Source organism: Perca flavescens, chromosome 15 (genome assembly GCF_004354835.1).
Source record: "Perca flavescens isolate YP-PL-M2 chromosome 15, PFLA_1.0, whole genome shotgun sequence".
In the NCBI taxonomy this organism is placed as follows: domain Eukaryota; kingdom Metazoa; phylum Chordata; class Actinopteri; order Perciformes; family Percidae; genus Perca; species Perca flavescens.
Window position 1 is genome coordinate 12,539,916 of NC_041345.1, and position 22,131 is coordinate 12,562,046.

Below are 22,131 nucleotides of genomic sequence, written 5' to 3' on the forward strand. Positions count from 1 at the left end.
AAATATTACTTTACACCATATAAAAATAATTATTTTGGTTTACTGATCATTTATGTGATTTCTTTCACCTATACACCTGTCACACACTTCTGAGTCCTTACCAGTTGTAGTAGTTCTGGTTATAGATTAAACTACAGCTCTTCCAGTGCAGGTCATGAGATTAATTGCACCTGTAGTAAGCTTGACACACATATGTACATACAATATTTTAGCTTCTCACACTCTGCCTTATACATTGAAATGGGAACATGCTTTGGACGATAACCATCTCTTTATTTATTTTCAGTTAGCATAGAGGTATGAAAACTAACAATTTGTAATGCCAGTCCTAGTGATACAAAAATAATAGATACAAAATAAACAAGAATTGTGTCAAAAAATGACAAAGTGCCTGCACATAATCATTTTCTCTAATTGCCTATTGTAAAGACAAATTATAAACACATGATTACTAAAGCATTGCATTTTATTGCTGTTTGTATTCTCTTAAAATGTACTTTGGAAATAAAATAAATTAGTTTAAGAAATGCTACAGCATTTGTTCATTGTAAAAACATGTGTATCTTAAATTAGTATTTTAAAAGCACAGCCAAGCCCTTATGGTCCCAAAACACTATGTGGCATCTGAAGGCCTCTAAGGTCCTTCCACTTTGATAATATTGATCTGTTGATCCTGTGAAGAGTGGTTAGAGTTCATCACCGGCTGGGTGGACACACTGCAGTCCTGGAGAGTCCTTGCTGAACAGCTGCTTGAGAAATCAGATGGTTTACTCTCTGATCCTCTGAAAGTCTGAGAATGTGACTGGCCGTATGTAGAAACAAAGGACTGTGTGTAGGGTGGCATGAGTGTTTGACTGTTTTGCTGTGGGTAAGCAACTGCATACGGCTGTGTATGAGCGGGAGTTTGAGTAAGTTGGAGGTTCTCAGCATTGCTACATGGTGGAAACCCATTAATGCTTGAAGGGCTCAGTCCTGGCAATTTAAAGGCCTCTACATTTTCTAAACTCTCTAAAGAGTTGTAGCTTGGCTGGGTTTGGCTGCACTGAGTGTACGTGCCTTGACTGAAGTTGAAGGTTTCTGGGCTGAATGAGGTAGATGCAGAAGCGGTTGGCAAACCAGAGGGTGATGGAGTTTTTTTGTGCTGCTGTTGAACAACGCTACAACGTCCCAGTTTGGCAGCAAGGCTCTGCAGAGTGCTGAGGATTTGCTTCTGAATGTGTGTCTGCTGCGCCTGCTCCCTCTCCAGGCAGCACTGCTGCTCCACCAGCATCTTCACTGCCAGACCCAAGCTGCGCACTTCAGAGCCCAGGGTCTGAATCTGATCCTGTAGACCACCTCTCCCTCCAGTGTCATGGACTGCCTGCTGGGGGCTCGGGTTCCCCTCACTACTAGTGGCGCCCTGGCCTCCAGGGGTCTGTAGACGGATGATGGCAACCCCAGGGGCCGAGGATGTTAAAGGTGCTGGTGACCGGTTAGGAAGACGAATGCCAACCCGAGGGAGAGGCTGAAAGGAACGGACAGACAGACCTGGTCTTTGTGTGAGAAAACGCCTGGGGGCACTCCCTCCACCGGATTGACCATCCATAACAGTCTGTGCAACATCACAAAAATATCATGAAAACAGTGCAAAAAACTATTACAAGTTATAATGCAATCTTATCAACATAAAACTGAATTAATCTTATATGGTTCAGGCTCCCAGAATCAGGTGAGGAAATATGCTGGTATACTATCTGGTACCAGCAACTGCTGTGAAACAATCATTATACAAATGTAATCTTGGACATGTACTAAAGTGACTGAAGTCTGTCATTGATAAAGTGCTGGCAAACACTTTTGTTGAGGTGAATAAAAGGTGGAGATCAGGTTTGCTCTTTTCTCACCTTTTCAGTGGTCAGATCATAAGTTTCGGGTGGCTGTTGCATTGCACTTCTCAAATCAGCCCCTTGGACACTCGAGTGATCTCTCCTCAACAGTGACGCCACCTGGTGGAATGACTGTTGAAAAACAATATATGCAAGTTAAGACAGAGATGATTTGATTCTTATGGTATTCAACACATTACACAGGTGTTGTGCTATTGTAAACATAAATTACAAACCTAAAAATTAGAATTGTGTGACACATGGGAGAAATTATGTATAAGTAGGTACCTTCATCCTGTGTGACAGCGCTTTATCCAAAAGCCTCTTTCGAGCTGCCAGCATTGCATTAGTGGCTGGAGAAGGTGTAACTCTCTTCCTCATGGTTACTCCTTGAGCTGTTAGTGTGGTAGACACAGCACCGGCCTCTGATCTTGTTACAGTGGACTGGGGAACTCTCTGTTGGCTGCTCTGTGCAAGGGAGGTGACACTAACAATCTGGATGTCATTTTCCTCCTTATTTCCCTCGTGTTGTTGTTCTGGCTTGCTGCCTCCACTGGTCTTTCCAGACCCAAATGGCTTCGCACCAGCATCTGGATTTGTGGAAGTCTGTTTGGCAAAATTTGGAGTGGCTGTAAAGCCAGCATGGTGAGATGCCTCCCGCATAAGATTTTGGAGACGCATGTTACTCCAGCTCTCTTGTGTTGCCCCAACTTGAGGCTGCACCTGTGCGGTTGATGTGCTGCTTCCGGCCTCCACAGGTCTAACCCTCCCAGGAGGCCTCCCTTGATACTCCCTCAGGAACAGGTAGATGGCCTGGGCAGACACCTTGATGTTCTCCAGCTCCAGCACAGCTTTGATCTTACGGAAACTCAGACCCGCCTTCCGCAGCTCCACCACTTTGTGTTTGGCGGCATCATCCAACCGGCCCATGGTCTCTCACTCCAGAGGGACTCTGTTCGGCCGTTAATCTCTAGAAGATTAATATCTTACATTTAGTTAAAAAAATAAAATAATGTAACGAACGTTTGGTGTATGGTTAATACTGAGAAATAAACGTAAAAAAAAGAGTGGGTGACTATAGGGGACGTCTTTAGTATGTGAAAATACCAATAATGCAGCAGTACAACATTACACAAAAATGTTCAGTTTTTCACGAGATCCTTATTTTTTTAGTTAGTTAGTTTCCGGTTTATCCTTAAATCCAATTTTCCCGTTTTAACAATACACGTTCTCTCGTTATAACAACATATAACTTGTATGATGAAGCACTCTTTTTATTAAACGGCACCAACGTAACGTTTCTCAGTAAAAACAAAAACGTATAAAATATATACGTTACTGATCCGCAACGTTAGCTAACGACAACAGCTAACGTTAGCACAGTGCCATTATAATGTGAAGCACTCACCTTGTCGACAAGAGGGACGATCAATTTGTGTTTAAATAATTTCACGTACCATGATGAAATAACTATGATGTAGTCATACGCACATAAACTCACATTTCTATCGACAGCTAGCTAGCTAGGTACATAAATAAACAAATGAGTTGTAAATGTCGCCCAGGTGGAGACGTAACTTCCGCTAACTCGTCATCACCGAGCGACGTTTTCTCAGGCCGCAAGTGGTTGAAGCAAAATCACCTCGTTTGAAAAATATGTAAGTTTAGCCTGTTATTTGATTGCTGTCAAACCAGTTTGAATTGCAGTACATATTTTACCTTACAAGGAACATTGTGTAGCGTCTTTTTAGCCGTTTGTGCACTTGCAGCAGTCCCCGTAGCTATGACGTTATTCTCCTTGTTTTGTGGAGTCAGTTGAATGAAAATCAATGGCGGCGGATTTCTGTTCGACAGTATTTGTTGGCAGTACATTTTACTAACGTTAGTTTGAGATGTTTCAGTGATAATAGTATTACTATTAGATTGCGCACGCAGTCCAAATACAATAACATTTAACACACCGACATTAAAAAAAGGAAATGCGTTAGTCACGTTACGTTAAATCTATTACGTTAATTCTTGCAATAGCTACACGTTAAGGTCTGTGTTAAACGTTACTAACGTTACTCTCAGCGAGAAGTTTAGCTAGCTAACCTTACACGCTCATTACCCTAATGTTAGTTTCTTTGGTCTCTCAACTGTACTCCTTTTTTGGTTGTAAGACCTTTTTTTTTTTTTTATAGTTTTTGTTGTCCCAATCACATTTCTGGATCATGTTTATGTTGAAGAAACAGTTCTTGTTTTTGATTAGCTAGTGGACAGAAAATGTATTGCTGACATTTTTTGTTAGCTAACTGAATAATCGTCAGTCATTTATTAGCCACAAATCTCATTTATTTTTGCTTCCAGTTTCTCAAAGTTTTGCAAATCCCGTTTTGTGTCATAGTAGTTTGAATCAGACAAAATAGCAATTTGAAGACATTATTATGGGCTCTGGGGGATTGTAACATGCCATTTTTACTACTTGTCTTGCTGAAAAGGTATAGACTTATGAAAACTAATTGTTAGTTGCAGCCCCACATCATTCACTATGTAGCTGATCTCAAAGTAACAGCAGCTTGCCTCTGAATTTAGGGCACCATCGCCCACAAAGCGGAAGGAGGAGGAAAAAACTAAAGACAGAGGCAAAGAAAAGACTAGTACAAAGGAAGGAGACAAGGAGAGAGGGCGGGAGAAAGCAAGGAAACGTCGCAGTGCCTCTACTGGCAGCAGCAGCAGCAGGTTTGTTTTTATAAGTTGCCTCTTTATGTGATTTGTAAATGTTATTCTTAGTGACAAAATCAAGTCCTAAATATATATATTTTCTTACCCAACACAATTTTCTTTGTTTTGACCACGACCAGGTCCAGATCTAGCTCTACTTCAAGCAGCAGCTCTGGTTCCAGCTCAGGTTCCTCAAGTGGATCCAGCTCATCCGGCTCCAGCCACTCTGGTTCTTCAAGCTCTCGTTCCTCCTCCTCTTCCAGCTCCTCAGGCTCCCCTAGCCCCAGCCGTAGACGCCATGACAACCGCCGCCGCTCCCGCTCAGCGTAAGTAACTTAATCTAATGCAGCTATACGATATTCATACACTGTGATGTCTTGTGTTTTCACTTGTTTGAGTCACAATGAAATTAATCAGTGTTTTGGTTGTGATTTTGCAGGTCCAAGACACAGAAGAGGGGAGATGATAAGGAGCGAAGGAAAAGAAGCCCGAGCCCCAAACCAACTAAAGTTCACTTAGGGCGGCTGACCAGGAATGTCACCAAGGTCAGCTGAGAAATTCCACTTTTTATAGCAGAATAAATGATCATGATTTGAGATTATGGTACTACTCATAAATGTCACGTTAGGTAGAAAAAAAAAAAAAAAAAAAAGACACGTTCATAATCTAGGAGGAAAATAGAATTGTAGAAAGTAAAGAGGAGAAAGAAAAGATTTGTTTTTTTTATATCGTGCCTTTATTCTAATTATGTTTATTGTCCAGTAAACAGGCTTTTTTAAATTTGCGTAGTCTTGTTGCCAGGAGTCTATTTTATGTATTATGAATTCAGAATATTTCATATTTCCTCCACAATTAATCAAAGTTTTCTGACAAGCATACTGTATGTCTTTGTTTTTGCACAGGACCACATCCAGGAGATCTTTTCCACATATGGAAAAATCAAAATGGTCGAAATGCCAATGGACAGGGTCCACCCACACCTGTCCAGGGGCTATGCTTATGTGGAGTTTGAGACTCCTGAGGAGGCCCAGAAGGCCCTCAAACACATGGATGGAGGTAGCTCAGCGTATTTCTTTCAGTGCCTCTGACTCACACGATTAGTATAGGCATACGTGTTGAATAACTTTCTGCGATGACTTTTGATTTTGAATTGATAGGTCAGATTGATGGACAAGAAATTGCTGCATCTGCTGTGCTGACTCAACGAATCCGCCCTCCACCTCGTAGACCTTCTCCTCCTCGCAGAATGCCCCCACCACCACCTATGTGGCGTCGCAGTCCACCACGCATGAGGAGAAGGTACGTTGAATGATTTTCAATCAGTAACTATGTCCATCCATTTTTGATTTTCACACTATAATGGTAACATATGTTAATGGACATTCTTCCTGCCTTTCCATGACAAAAGTTTTTTTCTTTTTTTTTTCTTTTCCTTGCAGGTCCCGCTCCCCGAGGAGACGGTCCCCAGTGCGCCGCCGCTCTCGCTCCAGATCTCCTGGTCGCAGGCGTCACCGCTCTCGTTCCAGCTCTAACTCCTCCAGATAGACAAGTTTTCTGCCTTCTGATACCAAGTGATCTCTTAGATTCTCTTGACACCAGACCAGCTGGAGTTCCTGCTTTCCCAGACCTCATTGACTCACCAGAAATAAAATAATTTGCATTGTAGCCAATACAAACATCTGCCTGTGTGTAGAAAGCGGAAATGTTTTTTTTTTTTTTTTTGTGCAAATGTGAGTTTTTCATATTTTTGTTAGGTTGATCCTGAAAAGCTGTTGCAGTATTTGTTTCAAGCTGAGTTTGGGCTCCAGTGAGATCGATAAATATTTCTTTTAAAATGCGATTTCTTTTTACCATGTACTGAATTTTTAGACATTTTTTTGAAAATAAAAATGCTGAAACATGTACAGTATGAGTTCAGTGTGTAGTCGGGTCAAGATTCTGAAAGGCCCCTAATTCATTTTAGAAGGGGAGGTAGAAAGCTATAATTACTGTAGACACATGTAGGCTTTAAACACTCAGGTGGTGTGTATAATAACAGGAACACAATCTAGATACAATGCAATTCATACGCGCCTTAAAAAGTTTTTTTTTTAGCTTTTTAAATTTTGTAGCTTACAATGTTAAGTTAATTGTGGTTATTTACATAGAGCAGAGCCTTGTACCTGTTTATGTCCACTTCTGAGCTCAGTGTCAGCCATTCAGTTCTACATGTTATGTAAAGGAGATTCCATTCTAGCATACCCATTTTACACACAAGTGATTTTAATGGCTCATAAGACTACAAAAAAAGGACTGTGGGCCTATACAAACTACACATTTGGCATTTCCCTCAATCTCTTGTGAGTTTTGTTGCATTTACTATTTAAATTGGCTCATGGCGTCAGCTAACCTTACGTAAATCCCAACATAGCTCCGCCCACCTTCAACCCGAGCTCAGGTCTAATCATAGACTAATAATATACAGTCTATGGATCTAATCAACCGCCAGTGAAAACACCTGCGTGTGAAACTTTTTTTGATCAGATTTGAGCGTTCGAGATAAAAATGAAAGGAATTCAGTAATAATATACACCGCAATTATCTACCTGGCACCAGACCACAAGAGATTTAAAAAAAAAAAAAAGATCAGAGTTTGGTCGGTGACAAATTACGGCCTTTAGATTTATGCCTTCGGTGTTTCTAAAAGTTCATACCTCTAGCGTGATATTTATATATTAAGTAGGGCTATATTTTGCTGTAAAGGGATGCTTCTGTTTTATCTAGCTTCTATTAAATATCTTTTTAGAGTAACAGTCCCCCCCACTAAATTCATATTCACCAACCGCTTCTGTTCAGGTCGTTAAAGTATCTGCGAAGGTAGAAGACTAAACTTTTCCACGCGCTGAGTTGTTGAAGGAGGGGTAAATGTCATCGCTGGGAGTGTCGCGAGCGCGTCTCATAACCCTCACAATGACCGCTGGAGGTCTCACTCCAGAGAACGACGAGACTTACATGCATTTATTGTTGCATCTATATGGGTTTACAACATCTGATCTGCACTAGACTGACAATGCTCCGCTATTCAGCCACCCTCCGCTAAAAAAATTACAGCCTTCTCCCGAGTTGTTTAGGCGCGTTAACTTTGAACAAATTCAGTCCAGCACGTCCCGGCGGTGATCTTACTTTCGATGCATGACAGTTTGAGGTTTTCAGCCGCTGAGCAGACAGCATCTGGGCTGAATCATTTGCAGTATGGCTTCGGATCAAGAAAACAGCAGGCGGCGTTTGAAACAGCTTCTGGGGAAACCTGGGAATAGAACCTGTGCCGACTGCGGGGCAGCAGGTAAGCTGGAGGGGAGTCTCTGACAGTCAGACGTTTTAGTGACCTTAATTCAATCTGTTTGGATACAAATGTTAAGACTATCCCACTTTCTTTTGTTATTTCCGTGTGATTTCATAAGCTACAAATAATTGCATTTAGGATATTGTCACAGCTGGCTCCAGTTCTTTCTCGCGAGGTCGTTTAGTTTCTCTTCTCAGTCACGATGTGTTCTAGGCATGGTTATGAAATAACAGTTGACATAATGAAGATCATTACACAGGAGGCCAATGCATTTGGTGAGGACTCTAACGAAAAAGCAACAAAATAGTGTGTAGTGTTTAGCCTAGATGTAAATATGTAATGACCTATGTGCTTTTTATTGAAACTTAAAAGCTTGGTTAGAAAGTGCTTACAATTTATTTAATTTATAGGTTCGTTATTCCTATGTGTGGTGTCTTTTTTTTCAGATGTAGGCTATTTTTGTTGATTGAGGTGCAAAATGTATTCATCTGGTGGTTTATTTCCTTTTGCATACAGTGCACATGTGTTCATACACACCATGCTGGTCACACCTAGTTGGTTGAATTTATCAAATCTGCAGTTCAGTACATTTTATATTTACACAGCACCTTTCACAGACACCAGTCACACAGTGCTTCCAAATCAAAGAAATGAAATCTAATACAGTCAAATAAATAAATAAATGGGCATACAAGAAGGGAAACACACACACAAACAGGTGTGTTTTCTTAATCTAAATAGCCTGAGAGAAATTCAGAAATATCTAGTTTGTTAAATGTATTTAACAAACTAGAACAAACAAATGTTTTTAAGCTGTACTATTCAAGATTAAATCTTGACGCTCACTAGTCCATTCATTCAGGAGGATGCTCATATTTGGGGCCGCAAACTGAAGTATTTTTATTTTCCATAAATATGACGATGAGTTTTCTGATTAATTGTTTATGAAATGTCAGGAAATTGCAAAAAATAAGTAAAAAATACCCAAACCCAAACTTCCCAGAGCCCGATGACGTCTTAAATGTCTTGTTTTGTTCAAACAAAACCTATTCAAAGACATTAGTTTACAGTGAATTATGTAGGGCTGTGCTCGATTGAAGAAATTGATTTTATCAACAGATCTGTAAATCTGAGTTTCTCCGCAAAGAATCATGCAAAAGCACCACTTTAATTCTTGTGTTTACCAGCGATATGCTCGTACACTTCATGGAAATAAGTAATTCAGCATGAAAAAAAGCATAAAACATGACTAATCTCACTAAAGAAATCTAAGTTGACTAAGACCAAAACGACCGATTAGTCGACTAATCGACTAAGAGGGAGCAGCCCTAGAATTATGACAATGAAAAGCAGCAAATCCTTTTGTTTGGGAAGCTGAAACCAAATAATGTTTGCCGATTCTTTTACATGTCCTTTTATAAAAAAAAAAAAAAAAAAAAAAGATTAAAATAAGTTTCATTATTATTAATTATCGAAATTGTTGCTGAATATTTCTCTCTCTCAATCAACTAATCTATTAATAAGCTAAGGTGCTTCATGCATTGTTACATTGTGGACCCTTACATTTCTCTTCCACGCCAAATGTGGTTTTATCCTCCTGGCTGTTCGACTTTGTGTGCATCCGGTTGTCTTAGAGAGTGACTTCTCTGTTAGACTGGCTGATTGTCTCAACTACAACAGGCCCACATAATGCAGAGAAGATTGGAGTGGCTCACTACACATCCGACTCTTGTCTCTTGTTCACACACACAGCCTTGCATGTGTGCAGCTTTGTGATTATGCACAAGGAAGTAATAGTTTTTTTTTGTTCTCATGCTATTTTTGCAGCGTGTGTGCACGTCTTCGTTAGCAGTGGTTAAAGGGCTGCAGCATGCTGATACAAACTACCTGACACTGCCCCAGTTCTTTGGCTAAGTTACAAATAACCACCACGGCAGCTGAATTCTCATCTTGCTGAAATTAGATGTTGATGTGTAGGAGGAGCTTTTTGCATGTGTGTGAAGCCGTTCACACGTCTGCTGCAACTTGGCTTTAAAAAAAAGTTAGTAGTTAGATAGTAAAATTGATAACCACTGTGCACACTTTCCATTCTTGTCTCCCTTCAAAGAAATATTACAACTGTGTGACGTTCTGACCTTTCACTGAACTTCTTGAGAACACGGCAAAATGTCATGAGCGCTTAATCATAACTGGGTGACATTACAAAAGAATCGGTCATTTTTTCAGTTTATGTTTGCAAAAGGTCAGGTCTTCACTTAGTTTTTTTTTCCAGGGGTGACAGAGATGTTTGAGGTAGAAGTGACTCATATTGCAAGAAGGTGTGAATGTATGTAACGTGTGAACGTAGTGTGAAAGACACTGGTATGCCTGTGAATTTCCAATATTCATAAAAAACAAAAATCTCAACAGCAACAAAATAGTATAACAATGAAGATAGGCACACATATAGATGTGATCTATGTATTTTCACCCAAATATTGATCATCTGTGAAACTAGGGGAGGGTTTTATGATCACTCTGAAGATGTTGACTGAGTTGGTAAATCTAGGTCATGGAGAGACAAGTTCTCAGATCTCTTGGGTGACCTGCTTATATGGGCTGAAGTGAGCACACTTGGAAAATGTATTCTTTTCGATGCAAAGACAAATGACTTAGAATTGTGGGAGTCGCATGTATTAAAGACCATGAGATGGAGAGTGAGGAAGACAGACGGACAGAAAACTAACTTGTTCTGTTGGGTATCTGTCTCCCGTGTCCCATCTCTCTGTTATTACCCTAACTTGACCCTTGTGTCAGATTTCTATCCATACCTGTTTCTACCTTACGTGTGATTTTTTTAGGAGTCTTAATCCACTACAGAAATCATGTCAAAGGAAACTTAAAACATTACATGTAAAAATAGTTCTTTCTGCCTGTAACATATCAACCACTGTTTTGGTTGTCTGCTGTTCACTATGGTCAACCTGCTTAAAATCTAGTTGAGCCATCAGTTTCTGTTGGAAGGAAGTTCAGAAATGTTGAAGTGTGTTCAGTTATTTAAAGCTTTAAGTGTGTTTTTGTGCACATCTACATGTGTCTTTATGCCACGTTGCAGATCCGGAGTGGGCGTCCTACACCCTGGGAGTGTTTGTGTGTCTCAGCTGCTCCGGCCTTCATAGAAACATTGCTCAGATCAGCAAGGTGAAATCTGTCCTGCTGGATCCCTGGAGCTCCACTGAGGTGGAAGTAAGAACTTGTGTCTGTTGTGTATGTGAGGTGATTTTATTGTTAGAAATCCTAAAAAAAAAATAGTGTTTTGCAAGAGAAGACCAGCCATTGATTACATGTGTAGTCTGAAACTTGGCTTGAGGTAATGTCCAGCCTCAGGCCTCGCCCTCACCCAGCCCTGCCTGCTCAGTCTCCGCCTGCTGCATCCCTGCTTGGATGAATAAGTCAAGTCTTCAGACTCAATTCAGCAAGGCATGAAAGGCATGAGCCAGCGGCTGGCAGATACAACCAACATCTTTGTGTGTGTGTGTGTGTGTGTCTGTGTCACGTTCATTTCGTACTGTAGGTGTTCATATCTGGCCCAATCACAGATGAGTCAGCTCCAGTGAGGTATAAATATTTTTGCCCTTCTGTTTCTCCATTCTCAAACCTCCCTGTCTGTTGTCCTGCACTCATCTCACTGCCCTACTCTATTTTGCTTAATCCTGGGACTCTCAGACTTTAAAACTCAGGTTGATTAATCAAGAATGAGGTAATGAAGAACAGTGTGTTGTTTTCATACATCTAGTACAGTCAGATTAACTGTATCAAGCAGCTTTCCTGCCGGTGTGCTTGTGTTATCTGTAGTTTCCTAGCAGTGTGCGAATGCATGCTGAGCAGTGTCCTCTGTGTTAAAATAAAGAGACAAAAAAGAAGAAGCAGCCATGGCAGCTGCAACGTCTCCCTCTGGGCAAGGAGTCAGCCACACGAATGTTGAGCTGCAAAACCTCATAGTGTGTGCTGCCCTCAAAAGCCACGCACAGATACTGGACATGCGCTCACGGCCATTAAGCCACTGAGCACACTCTAATACACACAGGTATCACTTACAAACATCAGCGGTTTCTCTTCCTCCCCTCTGCAGTTTATGGACTCTGTGGGCAACAATGCTGCCAAGGCCAAATATGAACAGATAGTTCCTGCCTTCTACTACCGACCTACACACAAAGACTGCACGTAAGTGATGTGTCTTCCTTTGCCCTCCTTAAAGCCCAATTCAGTTCACCTCTGTACCTATGGTCACCTCTAAATGTATGAGTGGTTAGTACATATCTGCAGCACAGATGGATACTGTAGACACTTTTTCTTTTATATTTACATTCCCATCATCCAGATTTTTGAACAGCCATGGTGGTGAAGGTTATCATACAGATACATTTGTCTTAAAGGTAGTTTAGGATGGAATGAAGTTAGGCAGGTTGGTTCAAATGTTAAAGGTGTTGTCACTAAAACATGACACTCATTCTGCCACTCAGTGGCATTCCAAATGGGTTGTCATCAGTCGACAACATTGCAAACCGCATATTGTGGTTATTTTGGGCAACAAAACAGTAAAATATTTGGCATCTTTAAGACTGCAGTTATTGTTCCACAGATGGATGCATTTAATAACACAACAAGGGGCAACAAGTGGTTTTGGTAGCCAAGCTGATATGCAGCAACTCCTCAGTGATAAGAATACCAAGTTCCTGTAATTTGACCAGGAAGCAACAATTCAGTACAAGGGTTTTTTTCCCTAACCATCTAGTGATATAAATAACTATACGCAACAACAAAACGCTGTGAAGTTTATTTTAGAATGAATGTGCATTGTGTTTATGAATGATGATTGCATGCTGAAGATGCATACACATGTATGATGCTTTGTGAATGTTAAGGGAAAAGAAAGAGAGTCCAGATAAATGAATTCAATAAAGATGGGTATGGGAGATAAAAAGAAGTGCACGAGCTGTATGATCACTATTATGATAGATGCAGGACAAGGTAGACACAAGTGATAATTACCCAAATATGTAATATTTGGCTGCTTTTGTTCAGAGTTTGCACAAAATGTGGCTCGGAGCTTGGACATCCATGTAAGTTAATGAGGTGTTTAACAAATTAGCTTAAACATGAAGTAAACCTCAAACCTCAGGGAGAGCTGAGTATCTAACACCAACTGTCTTGCAGACTCCTGCGGGAACAATGGATCCGAGCCAAATACGAGAGGAAGGAGTTCTTGTGTGTAGAGAGGCAGGAGCCCTACTCGGCAGGTAAGAATGAAATGCGTCTCTGTACCGTTATGTGAACAGACGCATTTTACTTCTTGCTTACTCAGGAAAACAAGTATTTGTCTATGTGCTAGGAGGGAAATGGCATCATTCATTTGTCATCGACAACATTCTTGAGTGATGATGACATTATAGTGAAAGAGGAAGGAAAAAGAAGCCTTCCCTTCACAGGTTTTACATTTCTGTTTATGTATGGTTCAAATGAATGAGATACATCAGCGTAATAAATAAGCTTTAAAGGTGTTGGTTGACATTTTTCACATTGAACAAAGCCATGCTATAGCTGTTTACAAACATTACTGGGTGCGCGCGCATACCGGAGGCAGAAAGCCAGATTGGTAAACTGGTCTGCTACTGCAGTCTAAACTTGTCTCGAGTCCCGACTCGAGTACTACAGTCCTGACAGGTATATATCACTTAGCTGAACAACTGAAAAAGCTGCAACTTTTCTGATTGATACAGTGGGAGCCTGACTCTTGCATATGACCCCAATCTGCCCTACTTATGGCTTGAAGCCATAACCTCCGCCGTTTTTTTTTTTTTTTGGCAAAAGCATGCTTCCCCCTAGGTATGTTAAACATCAGGCACCCATCACTGGCTCTGTTTGTACAATGAACCACGCAACAACTCCTTGGCATTGTGACTTACACTATGCTACTACTACTAGCTACATGAAACACGTCTTCTTTCTGCCTCCTGGTTGCGTGTGCAAACAATGACGTTGCCGAGAAATCCATGTATAGCTATTTGTTTCGCACCATCTTCATCTCCGTACGTAACACACAGATAATCTTCTCATCTAAGCCAATGAGTGTATTTACAAAGTGTTTAACTAATATTTTGAATGTATCTTGCTCATTTGCAATCTACATGTATTTTTTATCAACTTCCATTGACTCTTTCTTTGTTTTAGTATCATATATTGCATTGGTGTAAAATTGTTTGTCTGCATCCATGAAGGATTGTTTCTAAAAGATGTGACAATATTCTGGGTAGGGATATAACATAAAGCAGCACAAACTCTTGTGAGGTTGATCTTTTGTTGATATCAGCTGGGGTCCAGTGTGTTTGGAGATGATATTTGGCTTGCTAATGGCATTACACAGTCAAAGGGTGTAATAATGAATAACTCATGGCCCAGTAGGCACAATTACCCAGTGCTCATTTACATGGCCCAGCCCAATTAGAATGCCAGTAAGGCTGTGTAGTTAGACAGATGCATGGTGTTTCAGCAGAGACAATGGTCATCAAGGGAAGAAAACTCCCCTTTTCTGTCCAACATCAGCTCCTCATATTTCTACCTACCTGTCTGTCTTCATTTTTTTTTTACTGCTGAGCTAAAATATGTCTCACCCTTTTCTCATGGTTGATTGTGTGAAATAATTTTGTCATTATCAAGCTCAGTTCCTCACTAAATGTGTATTGCATAACCCTTATCTCTGTCTTTTGTGCTGGATCATGTGTGCGTTTGACTGTGTGTGTCGCCAATGTTTAATGTCTCGGTGAAGCTCATTTAAAGAGCTAAAGTGGAACCAACCTGACCCCCCATTGTTTATAATAATACGGAATACATTTTCACAGATTTAGTTCTGTTACAGCCTCTCACTAGGCTTTAGCATAGTCTAAGAGGAAAATGGGATGTTGCCAGTAATGTCGGACATGTCTATATGTTCCATAGTTCTCCTGATAAAGATGGTCACCAACTACGCTTTCTATCAGGCTTTATCGACTGTTTCCCTTTGTGACTTCTCTGCTGGAAACAGGAAGTTGTGTAACATAAAGTCAGTTAACCTGATAGAGAACATGGTTTGTGGCCATTTTTTGGTTGAACATTTTAAAGATATGTTACTGTCAGTCCACACCCTTGCTGTTAAAGTTATGGGCGGGACTTTCTCTTCAAATCTGTAGAAGAGTGATGTCATTTCTAGAGCCACAGTGTCAAGTTCACAACACAACAGAGTTCCCCTTTTAACTAGAGCCACGCTGCCTTCTCACAGGGTAGAGCAACCTCTGGCATTTGCAGTTAATAAAATTTGCATTAGGTAATTTAAAAAATGCCTTCACTATCACCTGGAAAGCTAAAACACAAAGCTTACATTTTTAGAAAAGGAAAAACTTTAAGGTAGGCAAGATAAAGCACTATTGTCAGAGTCTCATGACTGTCAAACTGTGTCTCTGTGTCTCTCTCTCTGTGTCAATGGTCTCTTGTCTTGTGCTGTGCAGAGGTTTAGGAGCATGTGGCTGTGTGTCTCTGCCACGGAGGAAGAATGACCTCTTTTGTGTACAAGTATTCTATATAACATTGCTCCTAGATTGTAGGCCAGGAGAAACTAGCATCTGTAGAGGACCTTAAGAAAGACAAATGCTTTGGTGAAACAACTTGCTTTGCCCTCCCAAGTGTTTGCAAAATCTTGACACCCCGTTCTAACAGTTAATGAATTCTCTTGTTCTCCTCTGTTGTGTTACGTTACTGTGAACAGTAGGACCCTTCTCCTCTCAGCAGTGGAGCAAAAGGTTCTTACTTATGAATAATGGATGAAGCCATTGCTCAACCAGAAGTTCATTGCTGTGTGCAGGCCACACCATGACAACTTTATTATTGTACAACAAAGCAAGGGAAGGGACATGGGGGGTGGATGGCAGGAGAGAGGATGCAGAGGTGCAGGTGGACCAGCAGACAAGTGTTTGTTGATTTCAGCTTCATTTCCCGGAAGAAAGGGGCAATTTTCTGGCACATTTCCTCTCAAAGATTCTCTGTTCTTTGCTTTTTATCGCATTGCACTTATATCACACCAGCATTTAGATGAGGCCTGCTAGTCTAGAAAGACCATAGGTCTGCTATGGAGATGTCCATGTATCACAATAAAACAGTTCAGTGCTATTTATGTAAGGCTGTGAGTTGGAATCACAGGAGATTATTATATTTCTCGTACTTCTTCTTTTTTTTTTTTTTTTTTTTTTATAAATACCACCCCTTTGTTTAAACTTAAACAAAAGGAAAAAGCTGAAAAGTCTCTTGAAATAATTAAGCACTTTGCAACAGTTTTCAGTTGTGTTATGGCAGTGTCAGTGCTGCCTGATGGTCACCTAATGACAATGTCTTAAAGTTCTCTGGCTGTGCAAACAAGTCTTGTTACTTGTATCTGACATAAATATCTAGTTTATTGTTAGAAATCCAGTTCTCAGATATTTAGAAAAAAATGATTCTGTTGAATATTGCTTTTAAGTGCAAGTAAGTTGTGTGTCTGTGTATGGACCTTTTTCACAGCAGACATTTTGACTTGTCATAGTAGGAAAAGCACAGCCCAGGAACAGAGCCAACAAGGTGTGTGTGTGTGTGTGTGTGTCTGTTTGTGTGTCTGTTTGTGTCTGTGTGTGTGTGAGAGAGAGGTTCTGGCTTGTAGAGGAAGCCGTCAGTTGAAGCGAAATTATTTATGTGTAGTAAAAGCGGAGGTGCTTCCTCCCACCACTGCTGAGCTGCTTAGAACGGTGACCATATAACATAAAATGTACACACACACACACACACACACACACACACACACACACACACACACACACACACACACACACACACACACACACACACACACACACTATTACAGAGCTTTCAGTGGTGTCCACCAGTGTGATCACTGTCCTGTGTAATATTACATGCTTAAAGATCTTTCAAACTCTTGAAAAACATGGCAAAAAGTAATGAAAAATTACTGTTTTGGTGCACTGACAATGTAGTGGATGAATGGGCACAAGGGGTTTTATAATGACCAATATGTCTGTGCCAGACATATTCAAGCCAACTCCCTTCTGGTCGTAGATATAGATACCCTAACGTCAGAACCAACTGAGCAAAAAAACTCATTAATTCCCATGGCAATAACCCAATTAAATAAGATGTGGGGAGGGGTATGACTGGAGGAGGAATATATGTGAAGTACTGTGTGGTAGTTTCATTTATTTATGATATTAGGCCTTTTAGGGAAGTGCAACATACTTCTTTTTACAGTTTTCTATTTATTGATGTGTGTATGTTATGTGTTAGATAAATAGTGCTGTAAATGTCTGGTTCAATGTTTGTGTTGTGGGTTATGTGTCAGTATGCCTGTATTGTACAACCAATTGCCTCTTGGGGAGATTAACGTTTTCCAAGTCTAAGTATGTAGACAACCTATAGCTTTAGCATTATTCTGAGTTATTTTACCAAGAACATGCTGTGGGGTTAATTCAAGTAAAGAAAATTGCCCACTTGATTCTGGGAATGATAATCATTTATGACTATACTATTATGCACTCAATATTTTTTTCATAAAAATGGATCTAAAGGCTTTTTGTAATGTGCAGTAGCCTGCAGCTCCACAGAGCGTTATAGTTTTCTGGCTAACAAACTTGCAGACTTTTATCATAGCTTGATGTTCCCTATTGAAACCATTTGTGAATTTTTCTTCCGTGTAAATGGTTGTCTTATATTTTGGGGTATTGTGTTAAGTATTTTGTTAAAAGTTTGTGTCTTTCCTCTGTTTTCTCTCTCTGTATTTCTGGTCCATGTCAATGGAACGGGACCCTTGTGGCTCCCGTCCTGGCAGGCTACAGAGAGGGGTTTCTATGGAAACGAGGCCGAGACAAAGGACAGTACCTCAGCCGAAAATTTATTCTGTCCGAACGGGAAGGTGTTTTGAAGTACTTCAACAAGCACGATGTGAGTGTTTTCTCCCACCATCTATCTTTTTCTTAATCTGTATTTAATCTGCGGATCTAAGTATAAAAATAATAATAATAAAAATAGCCACTCTGTAGAAATATCCTGATTTTTCTGGTGAAATCTGGAGATCCCATTCAACTTAATCATTTCATCATCAATCATTTCTCTTCTAAAAATGTCTTACCTCTCTGCAGGCCAGAGAGCCTAAAACAATAATGAAGATCAATACTTTGAATGCCACTTTCCAACCAACAAAAATCGGTACTGCCCACGGCCTGCAGATAACCTATTTGAAGGACAACAGCACTAGGAATATCTTTGTTTACCAGGAGGATGGAAAGGTGAGGTGCTGTGCCTCTGTTTGGTGTTTTAGGTGGGGGGAAGAAAACACCTCTTCGAAAAGTCACAACCGGATCACTCTTTTTCTGTGTGCCGATCTGATGGCCACATTGTGCTTTGTGATGAGTCGTGCACAAGTTTAAAGAGTTGATGGGTTTGTCATAACATCAGTATGTGTCTATCTATCTATCTATCTATCTATCTATCTATCTATCTATCTATCTATCTATCTATCTATCTATCTATCTATCTATCTATCTCTATAGCTCTATATCTATATCTCTATCTATCTATATCTCTATCTATATCTCTATCTATCTATATCTCGTCATTATGTTACTTCTTCTAAATGGAGCCCATGTCAAAATGCCATTTAACAAAGGCATAGTAAGTAACGATTGCTGTGTGTCCTGGAGGTAATTATGGACCATCAGGGCTGATGATGATGATGATGATGATGATGGTGGTGGTGGTGGTGGTGGTGGTGGTGTGTGGGGAGAACATATTTCAGTAAGAGTCCATCACTGAACTGCCTGATGTCCTGTCTTGAAGGAAATGGTGGACTGGTTCAACGCCATCAGAGCAGCCAGGTTTCACTACATGCAGGTGGCTTTTCCTGGAGCTTCCACCTCTGAAGTGAGAACACACACACACACACACACACACACACACACACACACACACACACACACACACAGTGAGATATTTGCTCTGTGTTTGTCTAGTTGTTGCCAAAGCTAACCAGGAACTACATAAAGGAGGGTTACATGGAGAAGACTGGTCCAAAGGTAATGCATTTCTCTGCAATATTTTTGTTGATAGAACACTTTTCCACAACATGATTTATAAGTAAATAAAATGGAAAGGAAATATGCAAAACCTGCATCAGGGTGTTGCAGAGCATGAAAGCCAAGTTATTTATTTGACATTTGTAGCTCTATGAAATCAGCTGCTGCCACATGTTTCTCTCCTGTGTCTGTCCCACAGCACACAGAGGGCTTCAAGAAGAGATGGTTCACATTGGATGACAGGAGGCTCATGTACTTCAAAGATCCACTGGTATTAAAGCTGCACGTCAAGAGCAAACTCCTGTAGTTGCACATTGTGACCAGGAGATGTTGCCATTCCCTTCTTTCTACTGTGTATTAGTCTTTTGTCCATTTTAGAAGGACAGTGCACTCACTTCCTTTTAGACAAATAGCTGTCCATCTAGATTTTGGCTTTAGCTCCTTTTAGATGAAAACATAATTAAGTGTTTTTGTTTCATTGAACAATGATTAAACTATACGTTTCTCCCTCGGCTTCCAGGATGCCTATGCACGAGGCGAGGTGTTCATTGGTAGCAGGGAAAACAGCTACACCACGCTGCCCGGCCTCCCCCCAAACATTCAGGGCTACCATTGGAAGTTTGGAATTACCATAGTGACCCCAGACAGGAAGTTTCTACTTATGTGCGAGACTGAAGAGGATCAGAAAGATTGGATCGCTGCATTACAGACTGTTATCAACAGACCAATGCTGCCCCAGGAGTATGCAGGTAAATGGAACACCCAACTAAGTCAAGTTATTATTTAGCTCTTTTCTTCTCAATTTCTGAGTATTTGTTTCCATTCTCTCTGCAGTGGAGGCCTATTTTAAGCACAAACCATGACTGACTTAGTGTTTGAAGACCTGTTGGTGCACAGAGTGGAGCTGGAAGAAGAGAAGAACCTCAGATATGTACTTGATATCTCATAATGGTTAGTCTTTATAAAGACTTAGGCTGAATCTCATTTCTCATAAGGGTGACAGAGAAAAGGACCTAAAGGTGAGACATCCCACCGTGACTCCTTTAGTCTACCTGCCATCTGCTCAACGTTATGTGCCAGACATATTTTTATGTAGTCCAAATCACTCCTAAGCTCATGAATGTTAGCCTAACTCACTCGTCTGTTACGTGATATGACTTACATACTTAAAAGAGGTCAGTCATCCTGACCTGAAAGTGCAGAGGTTATGTTTGTAGGAATCCAATATTAAAAGGTGTTTTCTCCATTGTCAGTGAAATAGGAGTATGAATGCTTACATTTTCCAGATGTTTAATACAAGTAAATTAACTTAGCATTTCAACAAAGCGTACCAACTAAGCCCTTCGGGTCAGTTATATGCATACTAAAACATTATCGGGCACAGGCCTTTAATGTCAGCAGGAAGGAATAATATACATGGTCTGCGGATACTCACATTTATTTCCATTAATAAGTACAATGGTATTTAATTCTCAATGTATTTATTTTTTGAACTGTCTAATTTGCTGTTATATTGCCAAGCACTGCAGTTATAATTATTTTTTTAATAATTATTTTTGCTTTGTTTGTACAAATTCAAGCAACTGAATGTAAACCGCTTTGTGTACTGTTTATTATCACATTTAAGAATTTGCTTGTCGTCATCTTCCTAAAATAATTGCCTAAGTCATTTTTTAACAAAAATGATTTTGTTGCTTAAATCATCTCCTCATGGTGCAGGCCACCTCTGGTAAAATTGCTTACATCCTCAGTTGAACAGGTCATGTGATTCTACACCTTTAGTAAAATTGCGTATGTCAAGCATGTGACTTAGGCAGTTTTATTTTTTGTGTTTTCCGAAAAACCTGAAAAAATGACTTAGGCAATTATTTTAGGAAGGTGACGTTGTATTACTTTGTTTCTCCTTTTTGTAAAACTGTATAACAATTGTGATCCAATTTAGCATTTACTTTCCTTATTAATCCAAAAGAGGGAGACAGAGGAAAGGTTTTAAACTTACTATAACTCATGCACTGAACTCAATGTGGAGTTGGATAGGAGAATCTGTGTAAGTGAAACTGAATTGCCGTCTATTAAAAGGGTAAAAGCCACATTACCTTCTATTTTAATTGTAGTTTATTTTCAATTACAAGAAAGAAGTTGCACATTAAAAATTAGTAAAACCAAAAATCAATACATTACTCTGAACATCAAGATTGGAAAAATGTACAATACTGTTTCTATGACTAAGATGAAATCTAATCTAAGCAACAGTCATATAAAAAGAGACCCATGCTTCTTTTATGAAGAACAGGTTTGAGAAGAATGGCACTATATACCCCATTTATATATTTGTGAATGGAAAATCAGGAAATATAGAAGCCCACTAAGGTTTGCACATCTGACTACAAATAAAACATTCAAAATCAAAAGAAATATAAACATCTGTGTGTCGTATACAATACTTTAGGTAACATTGTCAACATACTGTGGGTCTTTATTCCCCCAACATCCTCCTAAAACCCCACCCATACTCTTATTTACCATCTAAAGTGCTATTCTCATTTTTTTCTTACATGCAGAAAAAAATTATTAACATCATGTTTGTCAAATCGTGTTTTAAATAATTTTAAAATTATATATATAATCAAGAAGAGAGGTTGCATTAGAGCTCTCAAAGACTCAACATTGATTCTTCTAATATTGGAAAAATCCCCAAAATATACATTCAACCAAAACGTCGACTGTCACTGACATTTTAAATGGAGAAATAAATAGCTTTACATGTGTCTTGCAAAAATATCTACATAATACATAAATTCTGTTATGATTAAATCCCTTTAACAATAAAATATCCAAACAAGGTAATTCAAAGTTAGGTATCCGATTCAATGCTGGGGTTAAAATATCATGCAACTAAAGTTATGGAAGAAAATGTCCATTAATAGATTTATAACTGAGGTGTGCAGCTTCTAACTTTGTCTTTTGCAAACCACCTACATTCACAGCTGCAGGAGGAGGTGTGTGAGGAAAAGCAGGACAAACAAAGTAGAGTAGGGCAGTGAGATGAGTGCAGGACAACAGACAGGGAGGTTTGAGAGTGGAGAAACAGAAGGGCAAAAAGATTTATACTTCACTG

General features: G+C 39.8%; 3 protein-coding genes across 5 annotated transcripts; 2 read left to right on the forward strand and 1 right to left on the reverse strand.

The window, feature by feature from the left end:
• Positions 1-252: 252 nt before the first annotated feature.
• LOC114570141 (uncharacterized) lies at positions 253-3,476 on the reverse strand. 2 transcript variants are annotated; one of them, XM_028600384.1, is made up of 4 exons: positions 3,274-3,476; positions 2,154-2,835; positions 1,884-1,997; positions 253-1,504 (listed from the first exon to the last, which is right to left on the reverse strand). In XM_028600384.1, the coding sequence occupies exons 2-4, from the start codon at positions 2,793-2,795 to the stop codon at positions 635-637; spliced, it is 1,626 nt and encodes a 541-aa protein (XP_028456185.1). In that variant the 5' UTR covers positions 2,796-2,835; positions 3,274-3,476; the 3' UTR covers positions 253-634. The 2 variants fall into 2 exon arrangements, with proteins under 2 accessions (XP_028456185.1, XP_028456184.1); XM_028600383.1 differs by having other exon boundaries at positions 253-1,591.
• On the forward strand, positions 3,417-6,445 carry rnps1 (RNA binding protein S1, serine-rich domain). The gene is made up of 7 exons (XM_028600385.1): positions 3,417-3,523; positions 4,440-4,586; positions 4,709-4,894; positions 5,008-5,113; positions 5,471-5,624; positions 5,726-5,867; positions 6,008-6,445. Coding segments are annotated over exons 1-7 (843 nt in total). The 5' UTR covers positions 3,417-3,521; the 3' UTR covers positions 6,114-6,445.
• Positions 6,446-7,085: 640 nt separating this feature from the next.
• Positions 7,086-21,568, forward strand: LOC114569874 (arf-GAP with dual PH domain-containing protein 1). Of its 2 annotated transcripts, XM_028599997.1 has the most exons (11): positions 7,086-7,890; positions 10,985-11,115; positions 12,002-12,093; positions 13,087-13,169; positions 17,771-17,883; positions 18,081-18,227; positions 18,778-18,861; positions 18,951-19,013; positions 19,213-19,284; positions 19,534-19,762; positions 19,848-21,568. In XM_028599997.1, exons 1-11 carry the CDS (start codon positions 7,800-7,802, stop codon positions 19,874-19,876), a joined length of 1,134 nt encoding a protein of 377 aa, XP_028455798.1. In that variant the 5' UTR covers positions 7,086-7,799; the 3' UTR covers positions 19,877-21,568. The 2 variants fall into 2 exon arrangements, with proteins under 2 accessions (XP_028455798.1, XP_028455799.1); XM_028599998.1 differs by lacking the exon at positions 10,985-11,115 and having other exon boundaries at positions 7,805-7,890.
• The last annotated feature ends 563 nt before the right edge of the window (positions 21,569-22,131 follow it).